This window comes from Psammomys obesus, unplaced genomic scaffold (genome assembly GCF_907164565.1).
Source record: "Psammomys obesus unplaced genomic scaffold, mPsaObe1.curated_primary_1811, whole genome shotgun sequence".
NCBI classification, from domain to species: Eukaryota; Metazoa; Chordata; class Mammalia; order Rodentia; family Muridae; genus Psammomys; species Psammomys obesus.
Genome location: NW_026592118.1, coordinates 10,509,375 through 10,528,091, shown reverse-complemented (window position 1 = coordinate 10,528,091; position 18,717 = coordinate 10,509,375). Strand labels below are relative to the sequence as shown.

At 47.0% G+C, this 18,717-nt stretch overlaps 1 protein-coding gene across 3 annotated transcripts in view; it reads left to right on the top strand.

Annotated features, from left to right (window-relative positions):
- Dpp6 (dipeptidyl peptidase like 6) overlaps positions 1–18,717 on the top strand; it is a 749,167-nt gene that overhangs the window by 576,257 nt on the left and 154,193 nt on the right. For all 3 annotated transcript variants that reach the window (XM_055612951.1, XM_055612949.1, XM_055612950.1), the window contains exon 7: positions 9,721–9,802. In XM_055612951.1, the coding sequence (XP_055468926.1) occupies positions 9,721–9,802 (82 nt within the window). The remainder of the gene's footprint in view (positions 1–9,720; positions 9,803–18,717) is intronic.

The window sequence follows — 18,717 nt, the reverse complement described above, 5'->3', positions numbered from 1 at the left end:
CTGCATCTTCCTTCACAGTGGGCACTGTGGGACTCAGGGTGACACTGTCTAACCTTGAGAGCTTCTGGCTGTAGCCCCCTCTTCCCTCAAATGGCCTCTGTGGAACAACTTCTAAGTAGCAAGGCCACATAGAAATGAGACTACAAAGTGCAGAAAGCTTGCCAGGTGGGCTAAATGGACTTTGAGCATCATGAAGAGATCTTACACTCTGTGCGCTAGCCAAATACTTCATTTCTTGGCCAGATTGTTAAGAAAATTTTCTTTTGCAAGAACCACCTTTTTCAGTCCCCTCAAGAAAATTCAAAGGAATGACCAGGTCCGAGGTTTGACCTGCTTGGTCGTGTGCTGGTTGGAGCATAATGTATGGAGTTCAGAGCTTCTCCACATGGAAGGGTTGATGGGAGTTCCCAGATGGGAAGCAGCTTTGCTTGGGAGATCACCAGGATGCTTTTCAGTCTCACTAAACACATGCATATTCCATCCTGGGAACCATGAGAAAGCACCATGAGAAAGACAGGCAAGCTGCAGCTCCCCAGAGGCAGAATAGATGTAGAGAGTTCGGCCCAAGCTGCTTATCTGGCCAATAGGTATGTCTGTAGCTGTCTTCACTGACAAGGCCCATGGAGACGCATCATGATTCAACCACCCAGTTCCAAGAGTTTCAAGACAGAGGCAGAGACACAGGGACACAGAACTGGGGAGGTGGCATGATGGCAAGATAGCTTCCTGGCTCCCTGAGACCCTTGACTCAGTCAACAGTGAGGGCTTGTGGTATTTCAGGAGCAATTGCCAGAGCACAGAGATCGCAAAGGGCTGCACAGAAGCAAGGCCTTTGAGCGTCCAGCTAAGCATTTCACCCCAGCCAACAGCTTCTGTTCTTTCCACTGCCACAGAGTGAGGAAGCTCCAACTCCACTCAGAGGGTGGTATGACCTGAACTCTTTGGAATTAATCTTTTCCGTTAAACAGAAACTTAGACAGCCAAGTTTCTGATAACTAATGAAAGGGTCAAGGTTTTATATCTCTCTGGAATCCTAATTTTTATTCACCGTGCTACCTTCCTAAGGCAAATTCCTACAGACCTTTAGAAGTGCTGGGAGAAGCTCTCAGGGCATTGTTGGCATGAAGTCTTACAACTTTCTAGGTAATTGTGCTGTGTACTCATATTATACCCAGTTCCAGTGCTATACTAAGTACTCTAGTACTGCACTAAGTACCAGTACTACACTAGGTAGTAGGTACTAGTTCCACACTAGGTATAAATAGTGCATTAAATATTAGTACTAGTAATGCACTGAATACTAGTGCTGTACCCAGGTAATAATACTGAACCAGTACTTCCCAATATGGCTGGAGAAGCCAGTGGTTAGAGAGTGAACTGAATGTCTTATTGTGTTGGATTCCATCAGCCTGCAGTGCTACATTCTGAAATCTCACAACTGTAACTCAAAATTGACTCTCTGCTCCCATGGTTCTGCTCTCTTCCTTACCATTCCTTCCCAAGCACCCTCCTCTACTGGCTAAGCTCATCCCTGAGCCACATCGGCTGCTAATGACTGCAGTCCCATCAGAATCCGGGGCTGCGTGAGTCAGGAAAGGACACTCGCCTTGGGCTTCATTGTGTCAGGCATCACCCAAATTGGCCCTGCTGCAGCTCAGCTCCTGTCTGAGAGCGTGGAGGCTTTCCTCCAAATTGTCCCAGTGGCATTAATCATTCTCAGCCTGGCTCTGCCTCAACAATTTCAGATAGGTAGCATAAAGAAGATGGTGCTGTGGCGGAGGCGGGACACAGAGAAACCCTGGCAAGGTGGCTTCTGCGGCTCTCTCTGGTTGCAGCCTGTGGCAATACCATGACCTTGGCAGCCCCTGGACCTTTCCACATTCTGGAAGCCTTTGCTTAGGCACTCTCACATGAACTCTCCCTAACAGGACTGTCTCGGGCCCTTGTTTGATTCCAAGCCCGTGATCCAAGCCCTTGAGATCAATCTCAAGGCTCTCAGCTCTGCCTTTAGAAGTTGAAAGTACAGGCAGATAGAAGGGAAATCTGTACTCTCTGAACTGTCCTAAACATTTTAGTGGAATCTTCCAGCAGACAAGGAAGTTTCTCTGCCACAGACTTCAAACTCATTGGCTAGCAGTTCCATCAAGAGTGCTGCTGTCTTCCACATGGTCTGGTCTGGTCTTCTGAGCTACACTGGGAGTTCTCTCTGCCTTTCTCCTGCATCCATCTCAGGGAAGGCTGTGTAAGCATCGGTTCCAGCGGGATTATGCAGAAGGCTCCACACAGAAACCTTCAGGGAGTGGAGACCTGTGTTTAATTATATAGATGTGAGATGAGCCATCTCTGTCATTCCATCTGAAGGAGGCTCAGGCTCACGGAGGAGCTGTCCAGGTGCCTGAGCCACCTACTGTCCCTTACTGTCCAAAAGGACAGGTCCTGACATGGCAACCGCATGCTAACTGAGCCGGGCCACACTGTGTGGGAGGGACAAGAAACCCCAGAATTCTGTGTGCCCAACCTGTCTGCCCCCGTGAGCAGCAGAGCAGTCACATCTGTCGGCTGGCTCCCAAGAGCAATGGCCAGTGAGGTCCAACCCACTTCAATCAGTAAATAATGGGCTCAGAAAGGTGACGCCATCAGCCCAGGGCTGCACAGCCTGTTGTGACTGGGCCTCAGGCGACCAACACTGCTTCATCCTCAGGTGGCACATCGCCACATTACCAGTCCTGACAGGATGAGCTCTTCGTGGACACACTGACCATATGGCTCCTCAGAGATGACAGGACCAGGAGAAATGAGATGAGAGGGATCCGCTATACAGGAAAAGGATAATACAGAGGGCTGGGGTCTTACCTGCGTCTTTCCTGGGGGCCAGAGGCCACCTGGAAAGAAAGCTGCAGGTAGCCTGTTAAATTTACCCAGTGATGGCTCTATGTTGATGGAGCTTGAGGAGAGAGCCTGGGCTGGGGCAGGCTTTAGCTGATCCCAGAGGACAGGACAGGGACTAGAAGATAAGGGTGGCCACTATGACATCTCCTGTGGGATTGTTCAGGCTTTCCAGCAGGTGGACACCAATCAGCTCAGCTCAGGAAAGGCTTTGTCAGCACTGAAGTTCAGCTTAAGGTCATCTGAAGATGTCTGGAAAAGGAAGGGCCTAGGGCATGGCTTCCTTTCTCCTGACCTTTCTTCCCCTTCTCTTTCTCTCTTTACCTCCTTGCTTTCCTTGCCAAGCTCTTTTGAGCTTCTCATACCCTTAATTTGCAGATCTAAATTACATAGCTTGATGGTTTGTGAGGTGTTTGAATAGCTTTGCAACCAATACCTCACTCTGCTTTAGAACATTTTAACTCTGCCAAAGGTTTCACAGTTTGGCCAATCCCCCAGACCCTCCCTGATCTATCTTATTGCTTCCTTTAGCTTCCATAGGTTGAGGGTGGAGCGACCTGAGGACATTCTTTCCTTATAACTTTGCATTTCTAGGTGACTTTGCATATGGGCTCTGCAGTTCAGCCCAGCGGCACCATCACACTTCAGAGTCCTGAGTCTGCAAAGGGCGAGGGCATTAATGCAACACGAACAGGGCTCAGCTGCTAGTACCCTTGGAAACACTGAAGACCTGAGACTCCTGACCCAAGAACTTAAGAGAATAATTTGTTTCATGAAAAGGACGACAGCAATATCGAGGCACTTGAGTGGATTTCAACTATCATGATATTATTCTTGACCCCTCAGTAACTAATCTGCCCCTTGCTGACCCACTATGCATTTACAATCAGTGTGCCCCTACTATCGATAGCACTTACTAGGTCTGAGCGTGTACCATATGCTAAGCATATGAGAAGACTCAAGAAAACTTACCAGATTCAACACTGAAGATGCTGGTTTGGGTTTTTTATGATTTTAGTCATGAACGTTTAGAGCCAGGAAAAAAAGCAAATTTTAGCTTTTCTTCCTCCTAAATGCCATTGCTATTGGGGAAGTTTTTCAGTCACTCAAAATAGCTTAGGAAGATAAATGAGCAAACTTGGCTGGGCGCTAATTCACTCTTCAGAATCCAGTATGATTTATGCCCTGTTTTGTTTATTGCTCAAATAAGCAAAAGCAGAATGGATCTTGTGATTATTTTGAGCTATGTGAAGTCCAGATCATTTTATTCTTCCTTAATCATTTTTTCACCAATCTATCTCTACCCAGAGATGATTCATCGCAGAGCCTGATGCACATTCTCTAGAATAAATGAGTAAAGAAAGATAAAGCAGAAGGGATGGAGGAGGGCACGGGACAGCCCCCAAGTTAATCAGCGGGTTACTTGTGTTCCTCCCCTCTCAGACACACACTGAGAATTGCAGAATAACCCAGTATATGGTAAAGATCACTGGACAGACTGTCAGGCATGTCCAAGTTTTTAAAACTGAGACGCTGTAGATGTTGTCATCTGCAAAGTCCATAATCTAGTCACGAAACTCAATATAAATAAATACCCGTCATATTTTAAGTAAGTTTATGAGTTCTGTGTTTGGGCTGCATCCATAGCTATCCTTGCCTGCATGTGGCCCACAGGCCTCAGGTTGCATGCACACTTGACATCTTGGGTATCAGAGGTCACTGACATCTTGACATCCGAGGTTACTGCTGCTGTGTTCTGTGTGAGAGGGGTACCTAACCCCCCTGAGTTTTTGAAGCAGGGTCTCTCATTGAACCTAGAGCTCACTAGCTGGCCAACAAGCCCCAGAGGTCCTCTGTGTCTTCATCCAAATGACGGGGTCACACGCATGTGCCTCCATACCCAACTTATACATGGATGTTGGGGATCTGGACTCAGGTCCTCATGCTTACTCATGCAGTAAGCACTTTCCCCACTGAGCCATCATCCCAGCCCCAGCAAACCATGAGTGGGAAAAAATTAAAAAGCTGGGTGGTAAGAAGGTCAGCAAGGCTTAGATGTGGAAGGGTGCTAGCCAGATGAGGCGTTTCCAGTCACAGTCTTGTCTAATTCCTGCTGGGAGCCTGGAGAGTTAAGAACACAAAGAAGACAGAGAGAAGGCCAGTGTGAGAGTTATTGAAGTCCTGGAAGCAGGCCAAACTTGAGAGCCTGAGCTAATCGTCTTTAAAGGGGCCAGTCTGAAGATACTGCTGATATGGAACCTTCTAGGACAGACAGAATCAGAGGCTGAGGAGAAAGTAGTTGCCATAGCGGGGTAGAGAGAGTGTGAGGAACAAGCAGTGAAAGTCCCTGTGATGCTGACACAGTGGTGTGTGGCAGATTACATTTGTCTAAATCCATAGGACATACAAGGTAGCCAGTGAGCCCCAGAGTCAACCATGGGATTCAGTGAGAGGTAGCACAAATTGATGAAGACAAATGTAAAACCTAGGCAAGATATTAATAATGTGGGTACATTATTGTCAGTTCTTCTGAGCGCCTGGAATGATTTAAAGCATAGTTATAGTAAAGTTTTCCCAGAAGCAAAGTGCAAAGAAAGATTGTCTTGGCTCCAGGCTGGAACCCAATGCATTGTTCAGACAAGGGTGCTGTCCTGACACTTCGGGACCAGTGTGTCTTGAGAAGGTGTACTGTCCTGAAGAGCAGGGCCAGTGGGCTCTTCGGTATGCTGATGCTGGGAAGGCAGAGGGTTTGGGGACATCACCGTTAGAGGGAAAGGACTTGGTCAGTGGATGTGGAAGAGCCTCTCCAGACCACAGAGCACATGTCTCTGCTGCAAAGAGACAGAGGCCAGAAGCAGGGCTAGGCAGTGGGAACCTCTGCCCACCTGCTCAGCAGAGGATCTCAGCCCTCAGCACACACTGAGGAGTGGCAGTGTCTTCCTGAGGTGATCACGGGGCCATCTTCTCACCCCACACAGAGAAGACAGGGTGGACTGGGGCAGGAACAGAGAAGAAGTAGTGGGATGCAATTGGGAAGCCAGGACTCACCAGAAGTTGATGACAATGGTGAGTGACCAGCTAAGTTACACACACACACACACACACACACACACACACACACACACACAAACGCGTGCGCTACGGCTCTGTGCAGCTCTGCTGTGGTTCTTCATTGTCCACATGTGGATTCATGGGAAAGATTCAATAGAAACTTTGTGTTTGCAAGGCTGGGCAGGATTGTATAAGGTCTACCATCACGTGAGGAGCTAGACAGATGAGAAACTGAGAAGATTCACTGAGCAGTGACACACAGTGGAGGGACACTGTGAGTGCTGCCCCAAAGCCCTCTTTCGATTAGAAAGCAAAAGAATCTGACACTGTAGGATCCCAGTGTAAAAGCAGAGATTCGCTTCACCTTAGCAAGCGTGGGCAATGGGGTGGAGACCCTAAGCTCACCTGCCCCCTTGGGGTTTCAGCGATTTGCTTTCACTTCGGAGTTCCAGAGAACAAACCTGCCTTTATGTCTGATGAATTATTGTCCCTTTTAGGCAACTTTCACGTAGACAGTCACTACAATGCACTTTATCAATACTCAACCCACTGGTCCAACTAAGGACACACAGGCACATTATAATGTGTGGCCAAATCAATTACCTGTCAGTTTATCAAGGATTAAGCTGGCATCTGTGGGCCATGGCTGCCTGAGCCCTGTGCTGCCCCCTGTGTACACTAGTGGATGTTATCCGCTAGGCAAAAACTAATATTCCCTTTTCACATGTGAGGGAAAAGCACTCGGGGTGAGTTAATCTTTTGGCCCAAGCTCTTAAGTGATGGAATCCCACTACTTCCTGGCTCCCTCCCTTTGAGGACCTCCTAGATGAATTGCTGCAATCCCAGTGGGCAGGTCACTTTGAGGATCTTGGAGTCCCTGGGCTGACTTAGGAAGTTTGAGACATGAAGGAATTCACTAGCTAGGAATAAGGAGAGACCCATATCTTTAGAGTACTGTTGAGTTAATATATTTGATATATTAATAGAGTTAATGTAAAAATACATTTCTTTGGACTTTCACAACATTCTTAGATGAAGGAGGCCGTGATCTTACTTCCCGAGTAGACACCTATGTCTCGGTTGCTTTGATACAAAAACATGAGCTCTGAGAAATGTCCCCCTCCCTCACCCCAGACCTTCCGCCATTCTACCCGACCCCATAGCTAGCTGACCAGTCTGACTGGCTTCAGATTCCTCTGCTTCTTTTCCATAAATGACTTCACGCCTGTATATTTTCTTAAATCCCTTTAAGATAACACAGCTAGAAGCCTGCAATGCTCTTCTGAGATCACGTCACCCATTACCAATCATTCTGTAGTAGTGTATAGAAAACTTTGTTCTTTTTCACAGCCTCATTATGCTTTGCTGTGTGCTGTAGTACTTTGGAGAGGAGGGAAGGATTAAACTAACAAATAATAAATATGTGCTTCAGGATGCTTAAATGACCTTTTGGATTTGTCAGTACACGACAGATGAAGCCTGCTAGCACCCTCATCACCTCCCATAGCCTTTTGGAGCACCAGCAAAGCCGGCTTTCTGGGCTAGACAGGTGGCTTACAGTTGGAGCAGTGAGGGGTGCAGGCTCCTCTTCAGAGGACCAGCGTATGGTTCCCAGCACCGCCTTAGGGAAGCTCACAACTGTGAGTAACTCAACTCCAAGGGATCCAACACCCTCCTCTGGCTTCTGTGGGTACTCATTCACACACTCACACATATACACAAGCACATGCATGCACATGAGCACGTACACAGGCATGCATACGCACACATACATACACACACACACACACACACACACACACACACTGGTCTTTAACCTGTCTCCAGAGACCCAGGTATGGAAGCGAACATGTCATTTCATCCCCAGACACCATGATCTTCAAGAGCCCTTTGTGTTTCGGTCACTATTGGCTTGTCTGCGGGAGTAGAGGAAGTCATCTTCACACACAAATCCCTGGTTCTGGGCCAACAGTGGCTCAGCCGGGTGAAGAGGCTTGCCACTAGGCCAAATCCCAAAGGCCTAAATGGTGAGAGAACTGACTCCTGCAAGTTATCCTCTGACCTCCACATGCAAAGTGAAGCCATGCTTGTTTACACACACACACACACACACACACACACACACACACACACACACACACTCGGAGATAGATATATAGAGATAGATATATGGAATATATATATATATATATATATCAGAACCACACACACACACACACACACATATATAAGAACCCCATCTGAGATCTGCCAAGTCCAGACCTAGTCTCCTAGTTTCTCTGCTTCCCTGAGGATTGTCATCCCCATATCCGGCCTCTTGTCACCTGTCTTCACACTCCCTTGAGTGCCAGGGAATTTCACCTCTCCATCTTCTCCTTGTCTGTTTCTGACTGGTTTTGTTTGTCTGTCTTGATTCTGACAATGTTATTCAAATTACTCTAGAATTTTCTGTGTTTGAGACCCTGATCAGTCAAGGCCTGGTTCATACTTTTTTCTCTTTTCTTCCTCTCTTTGTGAAACTCCTAAAACTCTGAGTCCTCTTTTCTCAAAGATGGGTGACGATTTGCCTATCTTCTCTTTATTCGTGAGCAAACACTTTCATGGTTCTATCTTCAGTGTAGGAACTGTGTTATCAGGGCAGAGTGCTCCCCTGACTCTCTTGCTCCCCAAGGATGCAGACATCATTCTGCAGAAGGGGTGGTGCCCTCAAAAAATGTGAAGACTGGTTTTTCTACCTGTGGAAGACAGCAGCAGCTGCAAACAATACTGAAATATCCAAGTTATAACAGTGTCACACATGTTTTCATGGTGTTTTACCATGGCTTTTATTTATTAGGACATTTGAATACACAGACAGCATTTTGTTGTCAGGGCATTTTCCATATCTGCAAATTAAGAATTAAGACTACGGGACTTGGGAGGTAGCTCAGTCAGTAAAATGTTGCTGTGGAAGCATGAAGAACACACGTAAAAGCTAAGTACACGCTCCGTGATCCCAGCACGGGGATGGCAGAGGCGGAGGATGCCTAGAGGTGACTGGCCACCCATGCTAACCGGATTGGCAATCTTCAGGCTCTGTGAGGGACCCTGACTCCAAAATCAAGATGGAGAATGATTAAGAACGGTAGATCTCATCAACCTTTGGCCCTCGCATGCACACACACCTGAACATGTATACACGCACGCGCAGCACACACACGTGTGTGTATACAGGCTGGCTCCCGTGTGCACACAATTGGAAAATTCCCGAAATAAAAATTAAAACGAATGAAAAAATGTAAGAGATGTTAAATGGGAAAAATCACCTTTCGATTCTCCTCCCTCTGTCCTCCCCTTTTCTCCTTCTCTGTACCTGTGAGGGAATACAATTCATCCCAAGGCCACTGGCTTTAAGGTCACCATGACCTGACTTCATACTTAGAAGAGAATTATTTGCAAGGAGAGCCAACAATAAAGACGTTGGATGTGGGATTTATTGCTGCTTGGCTGTGGATTTTGTTTAATTTTAACTGCCCTGGACATTTTAAAAATTGATCTATACAGTTCGCTGCATGTTTTCTCCTGATGAATATTTACCATGTGGATTAAGTCGCAGTGGATGTGTTTCAGCTTTATATAAATTACTGTACATCTGCAGAAATCCGGTGGAAGCTGAGTGAGACGTATTGTTCAATAACTAAGAGACAGGAAGACAGGAAGACTGTCAGAGGATAAGTGGAAGCATGGCATCTTCTTGATTCCCAACATTGTGCTTTGTTTCTGTTTGTCTGTCTGTCTCCTTAGGGACCCTCAGAGTCTGGACCCACCAGAAGTCAGCAATGCAAAGCTTCAGTACGCCGGGTGGGGCCCGAAAGGCCAGCAGCTGGTAAGCGAGCCGGCCTTAGCAGCCGTATTTTGGTTTTTACCATTTATGTTTCCTGAACTGTTTATACACATCTGTTGTGTGTTTGTGGTGTGTGTCTGTGTGCGCGTGCAGTGTATTTGTGGGGTATGTGTGTATGCGTAATTAAGTTTTATATAAATGCACCAAAGTACCTGATTATATAAAATCATTATTTCTTTCCGGATAGAGAATTCTTATTTTAAAAAAAAAAATGGACCATGATGGGCTGGGGAGGGCACCTACCGTCCCAGCCCTGGGCATGGAGACAGGCAGACCACAGGGACTCCTAGGCCAGCCAGTCTAGCCAAAGTGGAACACTCTGGGTTCAGCAAGAAACCCTACCTCAAAAAAATAAACTAACTTAGAGAGTGACAGAGGAAGACAGCTAACCACAAGCTCTGGCCGCCACATGCGTGTGCACAGGCAAGTACCCCCATGCATACACACATGCAATATCACTGTCACCAACAGGGTTCCTTCATTATGACAAAGCGCCTTGGAGAACAACCAGGGATGGGTTCCTCTCGGCTCAGGGTTTCAGAAGTTTCAGTCCGCGGTTGTCTGATCCTTCAGTTCTGGGCTCCTGAGGAAGCAGAACACCATGTTGGAAAGTGTGTGATAGAGCAAAGCTGTTCACCTTATGGCAGCTGTAAAGCAGGGGTGGGTGGGGGAGGGCGGGGTACTGGTGAGATAGACCCTTCGATGGCATGCTATAGTGAACTAGGGTCCAGCCTCCACCTACTATTTGACCCATCTGGCTCTGAATTTGTTGATGACTCTATGAATGACACCAGCGTCCTTGTGGGCCAATCATCCATCAGTGGGGCCACCACCTGGGAAGCAAGCTCTCAGAACGTGCAGCTCTGGGACCTGTTCATACAAGCTGTAGTTCATACGAGCTGTAGCACATTCTTAGCTCCTGTATCCGGTATGCCTGGTTGTGTGGAGGCCCCTGTGACCACGTGCATAGATGAAACTCCTCAGAGGATTGCAGGGAATCATCTGTGTGCTGCACATTGGTATGTACCGTTTTGCAAACTCATGCTCACTCCTGGAGGTTTATGGAGAAAGCAGACCGGTTATGAAGCTGTGCTCAGACAGCTGTGTCAGCACAGAGAAGCCTTCAGAGCTGGCCTTGCCTTGATTCTTTGATACCAGTGGTCTTCATGGACCCAAATGGGCTAAACTAAGACGTTCACAGCCCTGAGAGTAGCAAGGATGGCATGTAGGCTACTTTCCTGATTGTTGTTGCAAAATACCTGCTAAGTGCAATTTAACGGAGGAAGACCTTACTTTAGCTCACAGTAGGAAAGCCCAGTCCATGGCGATAGGGAAGGCATGGCTGCAGCAACAGGAGGCAACTGGTCATGTTGCATCCTCAGTAAGGAGGGCCCCAGCCCATGGGATGGAACCAACCCTCATGGAAGTTGGGTCTTTTCATCTCAGTTAACCTACTCTAAAAACTCCCAACAGACATGCCAAGGGTGTGGTTTCCTGGTGGTTCTGGGTTCTGGCAAGTTGCCAATCATTGCTAACTCTCACAGACAGTGTAATAAAAAAGGCTCGTGGTGAGCAGCCTTGGTGTAAGGCTCCTAGCCCACAACTCATCGTGCTAGCTGACCATGGCCTCTGGTGGCTGTGAGCCTCTGTGGAGGATGAGGTGGACAACCAAGATAAGAATGTGTATGTCATGGCACAAGCATAAGAGGTCACACCCAGGTGACCAGGTAATGGCTATGACTCTTGTTTTGCTTCATTTCAAGAGGCAGGATCTCTCTACACAGAGCCCCTCTGACATTTGGTCCAGTGAACTGGTGGCTGTCTCAATCACTACTTTCTCTTTCATCTGTAAAAAGATTAAATAAGCTATTTTTAGCTGCTTCTTCCTAAAATGTGATTGCATTTAAAATCTTCTGGGGTGGTGTTGGATTGGCAATCTGTGTTACAAATATAAAGAGCTGTCATATTTCCCCGCTGTGCAGTTCTGTTTTCCAGTTCTGTTTTGCACCTCTTGAATTGCACTTCTTCTGCTGTCTTGAATTAATTCAAAGAGGAAAAGTATCAGGCCACAGAGAATCTTAGCAATTCCTCCGGGAGATTTCAATGAGCCTAACTGTCCAAAATTGATGTGTCGATTGGAAGAACTATTGAAGAGAGCCCTGGGAAGTGTCACCTGTCCCTCAGTCACAGGAAGAACCTGCAGCTTTGTCCTGGAGCCTACATACAGTGTCTGTCAGTGTGGCTGGAGAGATGGCTCAGCAGTTAAGAGCATTTGTTGCTCCTCTTCCAGAAGACCCATGTCAGGCTGCTCACACCTACGTGTAACTCAAGCTCTAGAGCACCTGACACCCTCTTCTAGCCTCCACCGGCACCTACATATGAGGCACACACACACAAAATAAAATCTTTAAAAAAGCTTTTAAAACATTCTGTAGATGTGCACTCCCTGTAGGCTGGTCAATAGCCCAGTGTACCCAGCCTGGCACCCAGGCCCAGCCACAGTGGTGAGGGAGGAAAATGAGATGTCAAATTTTCACAAGAGATCGTCTTTCTGTTACTGGGAAAAGACCATCAGTACCTGGTTTCTTGCTTAGGACTCTGTGTCACCTGACATGTCACCTGCTCCTTGTTGAGCCATGGTTAACAATAAGCTCTGGATATGCACCTGCCATCTACACAGCAAAGCCCATGGGACAGTGGAGGAGACAGGGCCCGTGTATAGAACCCTATCCAGCAACATCTGGAAGAAGATGAGTTTGTAGAGTCAGCCCCTTCCCTGTCCAAAGCCATTGCACAGGAGTGAAGAAAGAGGACAACAAACATGACCTAAAGACTAACAGCAAACAGAACAGTTGGGCCTACTGTGGCAGCTTCCCTGACATGACATCTCCAGTGCAGACACTCTGTCAGGAAGCCCCTGTGAGGCCCCACATCTCAATGTGTGGAATTTTTGTCACATGCAATGCCTACCTGCCATGTGCAGGTAGGTCTCTCTCCTCGCCATCTGAGCCTAAAAGCATAAAGAGCGCCTGGTGCTCAACAAGTATTCACCGGTATTGGAAAAAAATGAACGCAAAAGTGAATTGCCTAATTCACTCATTAGTATATATGTGTGGTCCTAACTATTAAGCATAAAGTAAACAGAAGGCAGTAACTAGCTGGGATCTGGGACTGTGCATTCAGCACTCAGAGGGAAACAATACTTCCTTTCTGTTTCCAGGAACTCGGTGTGCAGATATCTGTTCATTGTAAACATTTGGGTTTAGTACTGTGAACCAACAGGTCATTGAATCCCTTGCCTTTAAACTTACGTTAACTCAAAGACTGGCTGGGCACTCCATGTGCTGACTCTAAGAAGCAGAATATCCATAGTGGGGATAGTCCTACATGTTAGAAATCAGCAAACTCCAATAAGAGTAGAATCTTGGGGCCATGAGGCAGACCTTGAGGTTTCAGCCAACCACTTCTCTCTCACTGTTTAACACAAACACAGCTTTGAACAATGCAGAAATGAACATGGTCATGTTATAAAACTTGCAGACCCAGGAGGATTATCTGACCCACTGGGTGTCCTCAGTTGAGAGAATCCTTACCCAGGGCTAGCACCCTGAGCACAGTCAGTCCCTGAGCTGTGTGTCTGCAAAGGAAAGCTGCAATCAGGAGCCTTTCGAACATTAATCTATTAAGTGACAGGAAAGAAATCCCTCCTCGCCGTTTTATTTTGAAAAGTAAATATTGCTCCCTGCAGTAAATCTGCTCTAATGATAGTGAGTCATGCTGCAATGAGTGAATCTCCTTGGGGAGCAGAGAACACAGCTGCAGTCTGCCCAACCAAGGAGCTTTCAGAACCCTGCAGCCCTACACTCCATAGGCAGGGTACTGAGCCCTGCCTATGGTGCAGAGCCGTGCCACTCATAGGAATATGGCCAGAATCTTTCTGGCCATCCTCAGCCTATCCTTTATGTGCCTCTGATTAGCAGCTCTTACTTAGACAGCTATATGAACTTTTAGATCCTGTGGTCCAGAATGAGAATGCTTCTATGGATGGCCAGGGTCTTGTGCTCCCATCACACAGCACAAGGAAAGACCAGGCAGGGTAGCTCACACTTATAATTCTAGCATTCAGGAAATCAGAAGTCCGCAGCAGAAGGATTATAGGAGCCACTGTGAGCTACACAGTGGCTCCAGCTCACCTTGCGCTACAATATCATACCCTTTTTAGGGAGGGGAGAGAGGAGGGGAGGGGAAGAGAAAGGAGGAGAGGAGAGAAAAGGAGAGGAAAAGGAAAGGAAGGGACTAGAGGAAATGAGTGAAGGGAGGCAAGGGAGACGTTTTCTCCAGGGGACCCCTCAGTGGAACACCAGCTCCTGGTTGCTGCATTAGTGTTACAGTTTTTCACAGCAGGGAGCCATGTCCTTCCAAAAGTGTTGCCAAAGCTGACGATATGGAAAAATAGATTTGGCCAGATTAAACAGGCCTCAAAGGGACCCTATGGGGCCCAGGCAGAGTTACAGCAAGTGTGGAAGGGTTCTGTCTTCCTTCTTTCTTCTCTTCAGATGAACCCTGCCTGACTGAGGAGTCTAGGATTTCTCTGGAGATCAATCTCTAAAGCTCTGGAGGCCCCACCTCCCTTATATGAGGTTTTGTATGTGCTCCCTACACTGATCAGATCAACTGGCTTAGAAATTGCTTTTGCTCCCCTATTTTTTTTTTTTTTTTGTTAAAGCCATTTAATAAAAACAGACAGGCAGAGGAAGGACAGTGGCTTCCTCCCTCTTAGAATGCACAGCTGGAGTCCAGGTTGCCTTTGGTCTTGAGCAGGTCAATGTACAAGCTTGGAAAATATGTATGAAGTTGATGAGGAGGGGGCAGGGTACTTTCTTTCTGTAGACTCAAGAATGATGGGAAGTTTTTGCAGACAGTGCACAGTGTTAGACAGCATTGAAGATTCAGGACTGGATTCCGCTAGAGCTCTCAAAATCAGAGACCAAGAGACGGCTCCTCTCAGATTGGCTTGCCACCTCGACAGTGATAAATGAGCAGCTTTCAAAAGAGCATTTAATAAGCCTTCTGGGAAATCTTCAATAGCTCAGGATGTGAAAAATGAAGAGCAAACGGTGGATTTGGTCAGGAAGCCTGTGGGTGGTGGGAGCAGGCCTCCAAGATTGCACACCCCAAGGAACAGGTAAACACAGCACATGGCTGTGGGGGATGTTCAAGGAAGGAGGTCAAAAGTCTTACTTCCATCTATATAAACTCCCTAGCCAGGAGAGACTGTGTTGGCAGCATCAGGTAACTGTTCTAAAACAGGAAAATATGGGTAAGAAATCAGGGGTTTAAGCTAGACCTGAAGATGAAGGACTCCATGGATTACATGGCTATTTAGACCTTAGAGTAGTTTTCCTGGAAAGGCCATGAGCATAGGGAGTCGAGAATCATCACCCAGATCAGTTCTCTCTTTGCCTAGAACTCTGGGGAATGATCACTGACTGATGACTGCTGTGTCTGTCCAGGGAGCCACCAGTGGAGGCCAGTCCTTGCCGTGTGCACACTTTTTGTCAACTTTTCCCAAACTCATTTGCTTCTGTTCCAAATTCTGAGACACTGTTGGGTTCTGGGAACCCTGGAGAAAGTTAATGTCTTTTCCCACTGGCCTCTACCTCTAACAGAAAGCACTTCTCTCAGGACTGCTCATGAGCTCCCAGCCATTGAATCTGTTTCCTGTCGCTTGCTTTCTCATCTCTTGAAATGGCCTCCAACCTACTGTTATCTGTAAACACTACAGGAAAGCTTCCATGATAGTGATGTGTCTTAATTACTTTTCTACTGCTATGCAGAGACACTACAAACAAGACAACTTATAAAAGTTTAAGTGGTGGCTTGCTTCTGGCTTCATGGCCATTGTGGCAGGCAGCAGGGCACCAGGCAAGCAGGCATGGTGCTGGAGAAATAAGCAGCTAAGATCTTACATCTGGTCTACAAGCACAAGGCGGAGAGAAAGAGAGCTAATTGGGAGTGGCTTGGGCTTTTGAAACTCCAAAGTCCATCCTCTGTGGCATACCTCCACCAATAAGGCCACACCTCCTAATCCTTCCCAAATAGTTCTGCTAACTCTGGACCAAGCATTCAAACATATGAGCCTATGGGGACCATTCTCACTCAAACCACCAGGAGTTTCAGGAGGTAGGCAGTTGCTCTGTAAGTGTGACCTTTTCATTTTTAACCAAGACCCTTAACATCCTACATCTTGATGAACCATTGCTACCCGGAGAACAGCTTAGGAACAAACTGCGCAGTCTGGTTCCCACATTGCCTACTTGATTCAGTGGTCATCAGGTCAGTCCAGCTCCATAGCAAGTCCCCACTAACCCCTGAGATCTGGCCTCCTCTCCCAACTGGGTCACTGTAATTATGGCTGGCCTGGCTCCTGCTCACATGTGGTCTGATGTCTCAGTCCTTCTTCCTCCCTCCCTTTTCCCACCTGCATTCTCCACTCTGCACAGACCCAAGCTGGGGACTCCTCTTCCTTAGTGACAAATGTCATCAGACAAAATGATAGTGGCTCTTTGGTCAAGTCCATTCAAAGGCTGTTTGTCCCTTATGCACAATCAACAGCTGAAGGAAATTTAGAGACTCACTGTGTCCCTCATTAGTGCGTAGGGCCATCCGTCCTCCCCCCAGACAGTTATGCTGACTCATTTTCTGTGAGTCAGTGAAGGATTCAGAAATCTGAGCTGAACGTGTCTCACACCGACCCTGATTCACTGCATGGCCTTTAGGTCTCTGCCTTAAAGAGTATTACAATATCCCATTAAAGTTGTGAAACCCGTCAGCATGGTACCACCCCAACCAGAGATGAGGCACCCTAAAACACCAGGATGGCCTGGGAAATGGAGTCATAGTGTGGAAGGTTACAGCCCTGAGGATGGAGCTTCTCTCTTGCAGCCATAGAGCAGAGCAGGGCCTAGGAAGAAGGGACACCTTGTATGCTCATGATCGGGCAGAAGGGTTCAATGGCTGCTGCATCTGCCTTGAGCCACAACACACACCTAGGTCAAGAGCAGAGGCCTTCCCAGCTTGGGAAGGAGACACCAGGAACCAGGAAGAAAGCAGCTTTTGAAACCCAGAAGACCCCTCAGGAATTCCACCTCTCTGGCTGCACTGCTAGCACAGCTAAATTTGAACCTTAGTGGGAAAAGCAAATTATCTTGTTGGTTCAGTTTTGCAAGGAGAGCTTTAGAGTGGAAAAGCCAGGTTCAGACCTTGGTTCTGGCAATTAGATGTCAATCACAAAGATGTGACTTTAAAATGTCAAACCTTGCACAGCTCTCATGTTTCTCCCCTGGAAATAGGCCCCAACCTTTCCCCACTGACATCTCCACCCACGGTGTGAGTGTTTTCATGACAGTGGACAGAGTCACTGTATGTATTAAGTTCTTTATTTAAAGTCATTGTGGGTAAAGAACGAACCCAACAAATCGTGGTTGCCTCGTTGCTGTAACATTCACATTAAGGAGATATAGAGAGGGAAGGAAGCAATGTGTGTGTCCTCAACAGGAAGTCTGGAGTCTGAAAGAGGTAGGCAGCTTCCTTGAAGAACAAAGTTTAGCAGCTAAACGTTTCTGTGGGTGTCCAGTGGGCTCAGTGACACACTCGTGGATTATGGGTAACCCTCCCAAGCCCCACACCCTGCAAAGATGAGGGTCAGGAAACATGGTGTCGATTTGGCTTCCTCTGAGTCTTTGTCTCCCCACAAGTTGGTACCTGTACCTTTAGGAGGGTATTGTCGGGTAGCAAGGTCACCTGATAATGATTCTCTTGTTCCTATGGCTATGTCTCCCAGTACCCAATAGCCATGCTCCCAGCACCCAAAGAGCTACACTACCCATATCACCCAGCCACATCACCTATGTCACCCATCCCCTGCAAGCCATGTTCCCAAGCCCCACTGAAGTCCATGGTCACCCTCAAGAGCCATATAAACCCAATCTCAGAAAGCCATGTCACACAGCTCCTAAGAGTCTCTTCAGATTGATGTCCTCACTGGACAATAACAAGAACAATAAGATGGAGGCCCCCTGCTCAGGATGCAGCTTTGCCAAGGACAGTGTCACTCGCTGGGGCCTGCCTATGCTAACGAGGGGCAAGAAACACTGTACTGAAGTTGACAAATGCAGGGAGGGGAGCAAGATTGATCTTTCCAGCAAGAAGACAGTATTTAATGAAACATTGTGTATGCAGAGAAAACCAGACCAAAGTGACATCACATTAATAACTTATAAACACTAATCAGGCTGGGTTAATTTGGTATTCATTGTAAAAACATTCATCATGGGCCCTGAATCCATGAAAGTAGCCAAGAAATTAATATCACAGGGATGAAAGTTGCCTTCTGTGTCCTCAAATAAGGGTGGAGGCGGGTTAACAAGTGATTAATGAGCTCTACTAAGGGTCCCCTTCAAATGTAACGTGTCTGTCATAATTTGTGGGGCCAAATCACTTTAATATCCACTTGCACTCAAGTAAGTAAGGCAAGTTCTTGGCAACTGGCCTGAATGGATGAAGGAGTCCAAGCTGCCAGGACAATGATTAAGGAAATGGGAGAGTTAGGGCTCAACTATTGAAAATTCAGGAAGCTCACTCATGCTACTGAACACCTCTCTCTGAGAGGATTGGAAACAATGAAAGCAAATTTGAGACTGTAGAAGTGAAAAAGTGTGCATATTTCAATCTTTTGTCATGCCATGACAACAGGAGAAGAGCCTAAAGAGAAAGTTCATTTATTAGCCAATGTAAGATGCAATAAGACACAGAAAGGAAGCCTGGACTGATTAGCTCCTCAGGAAAATCACAGCCACAGCTCTACCATTCACAGAAAGAAACTGTAAAAGCTGGAG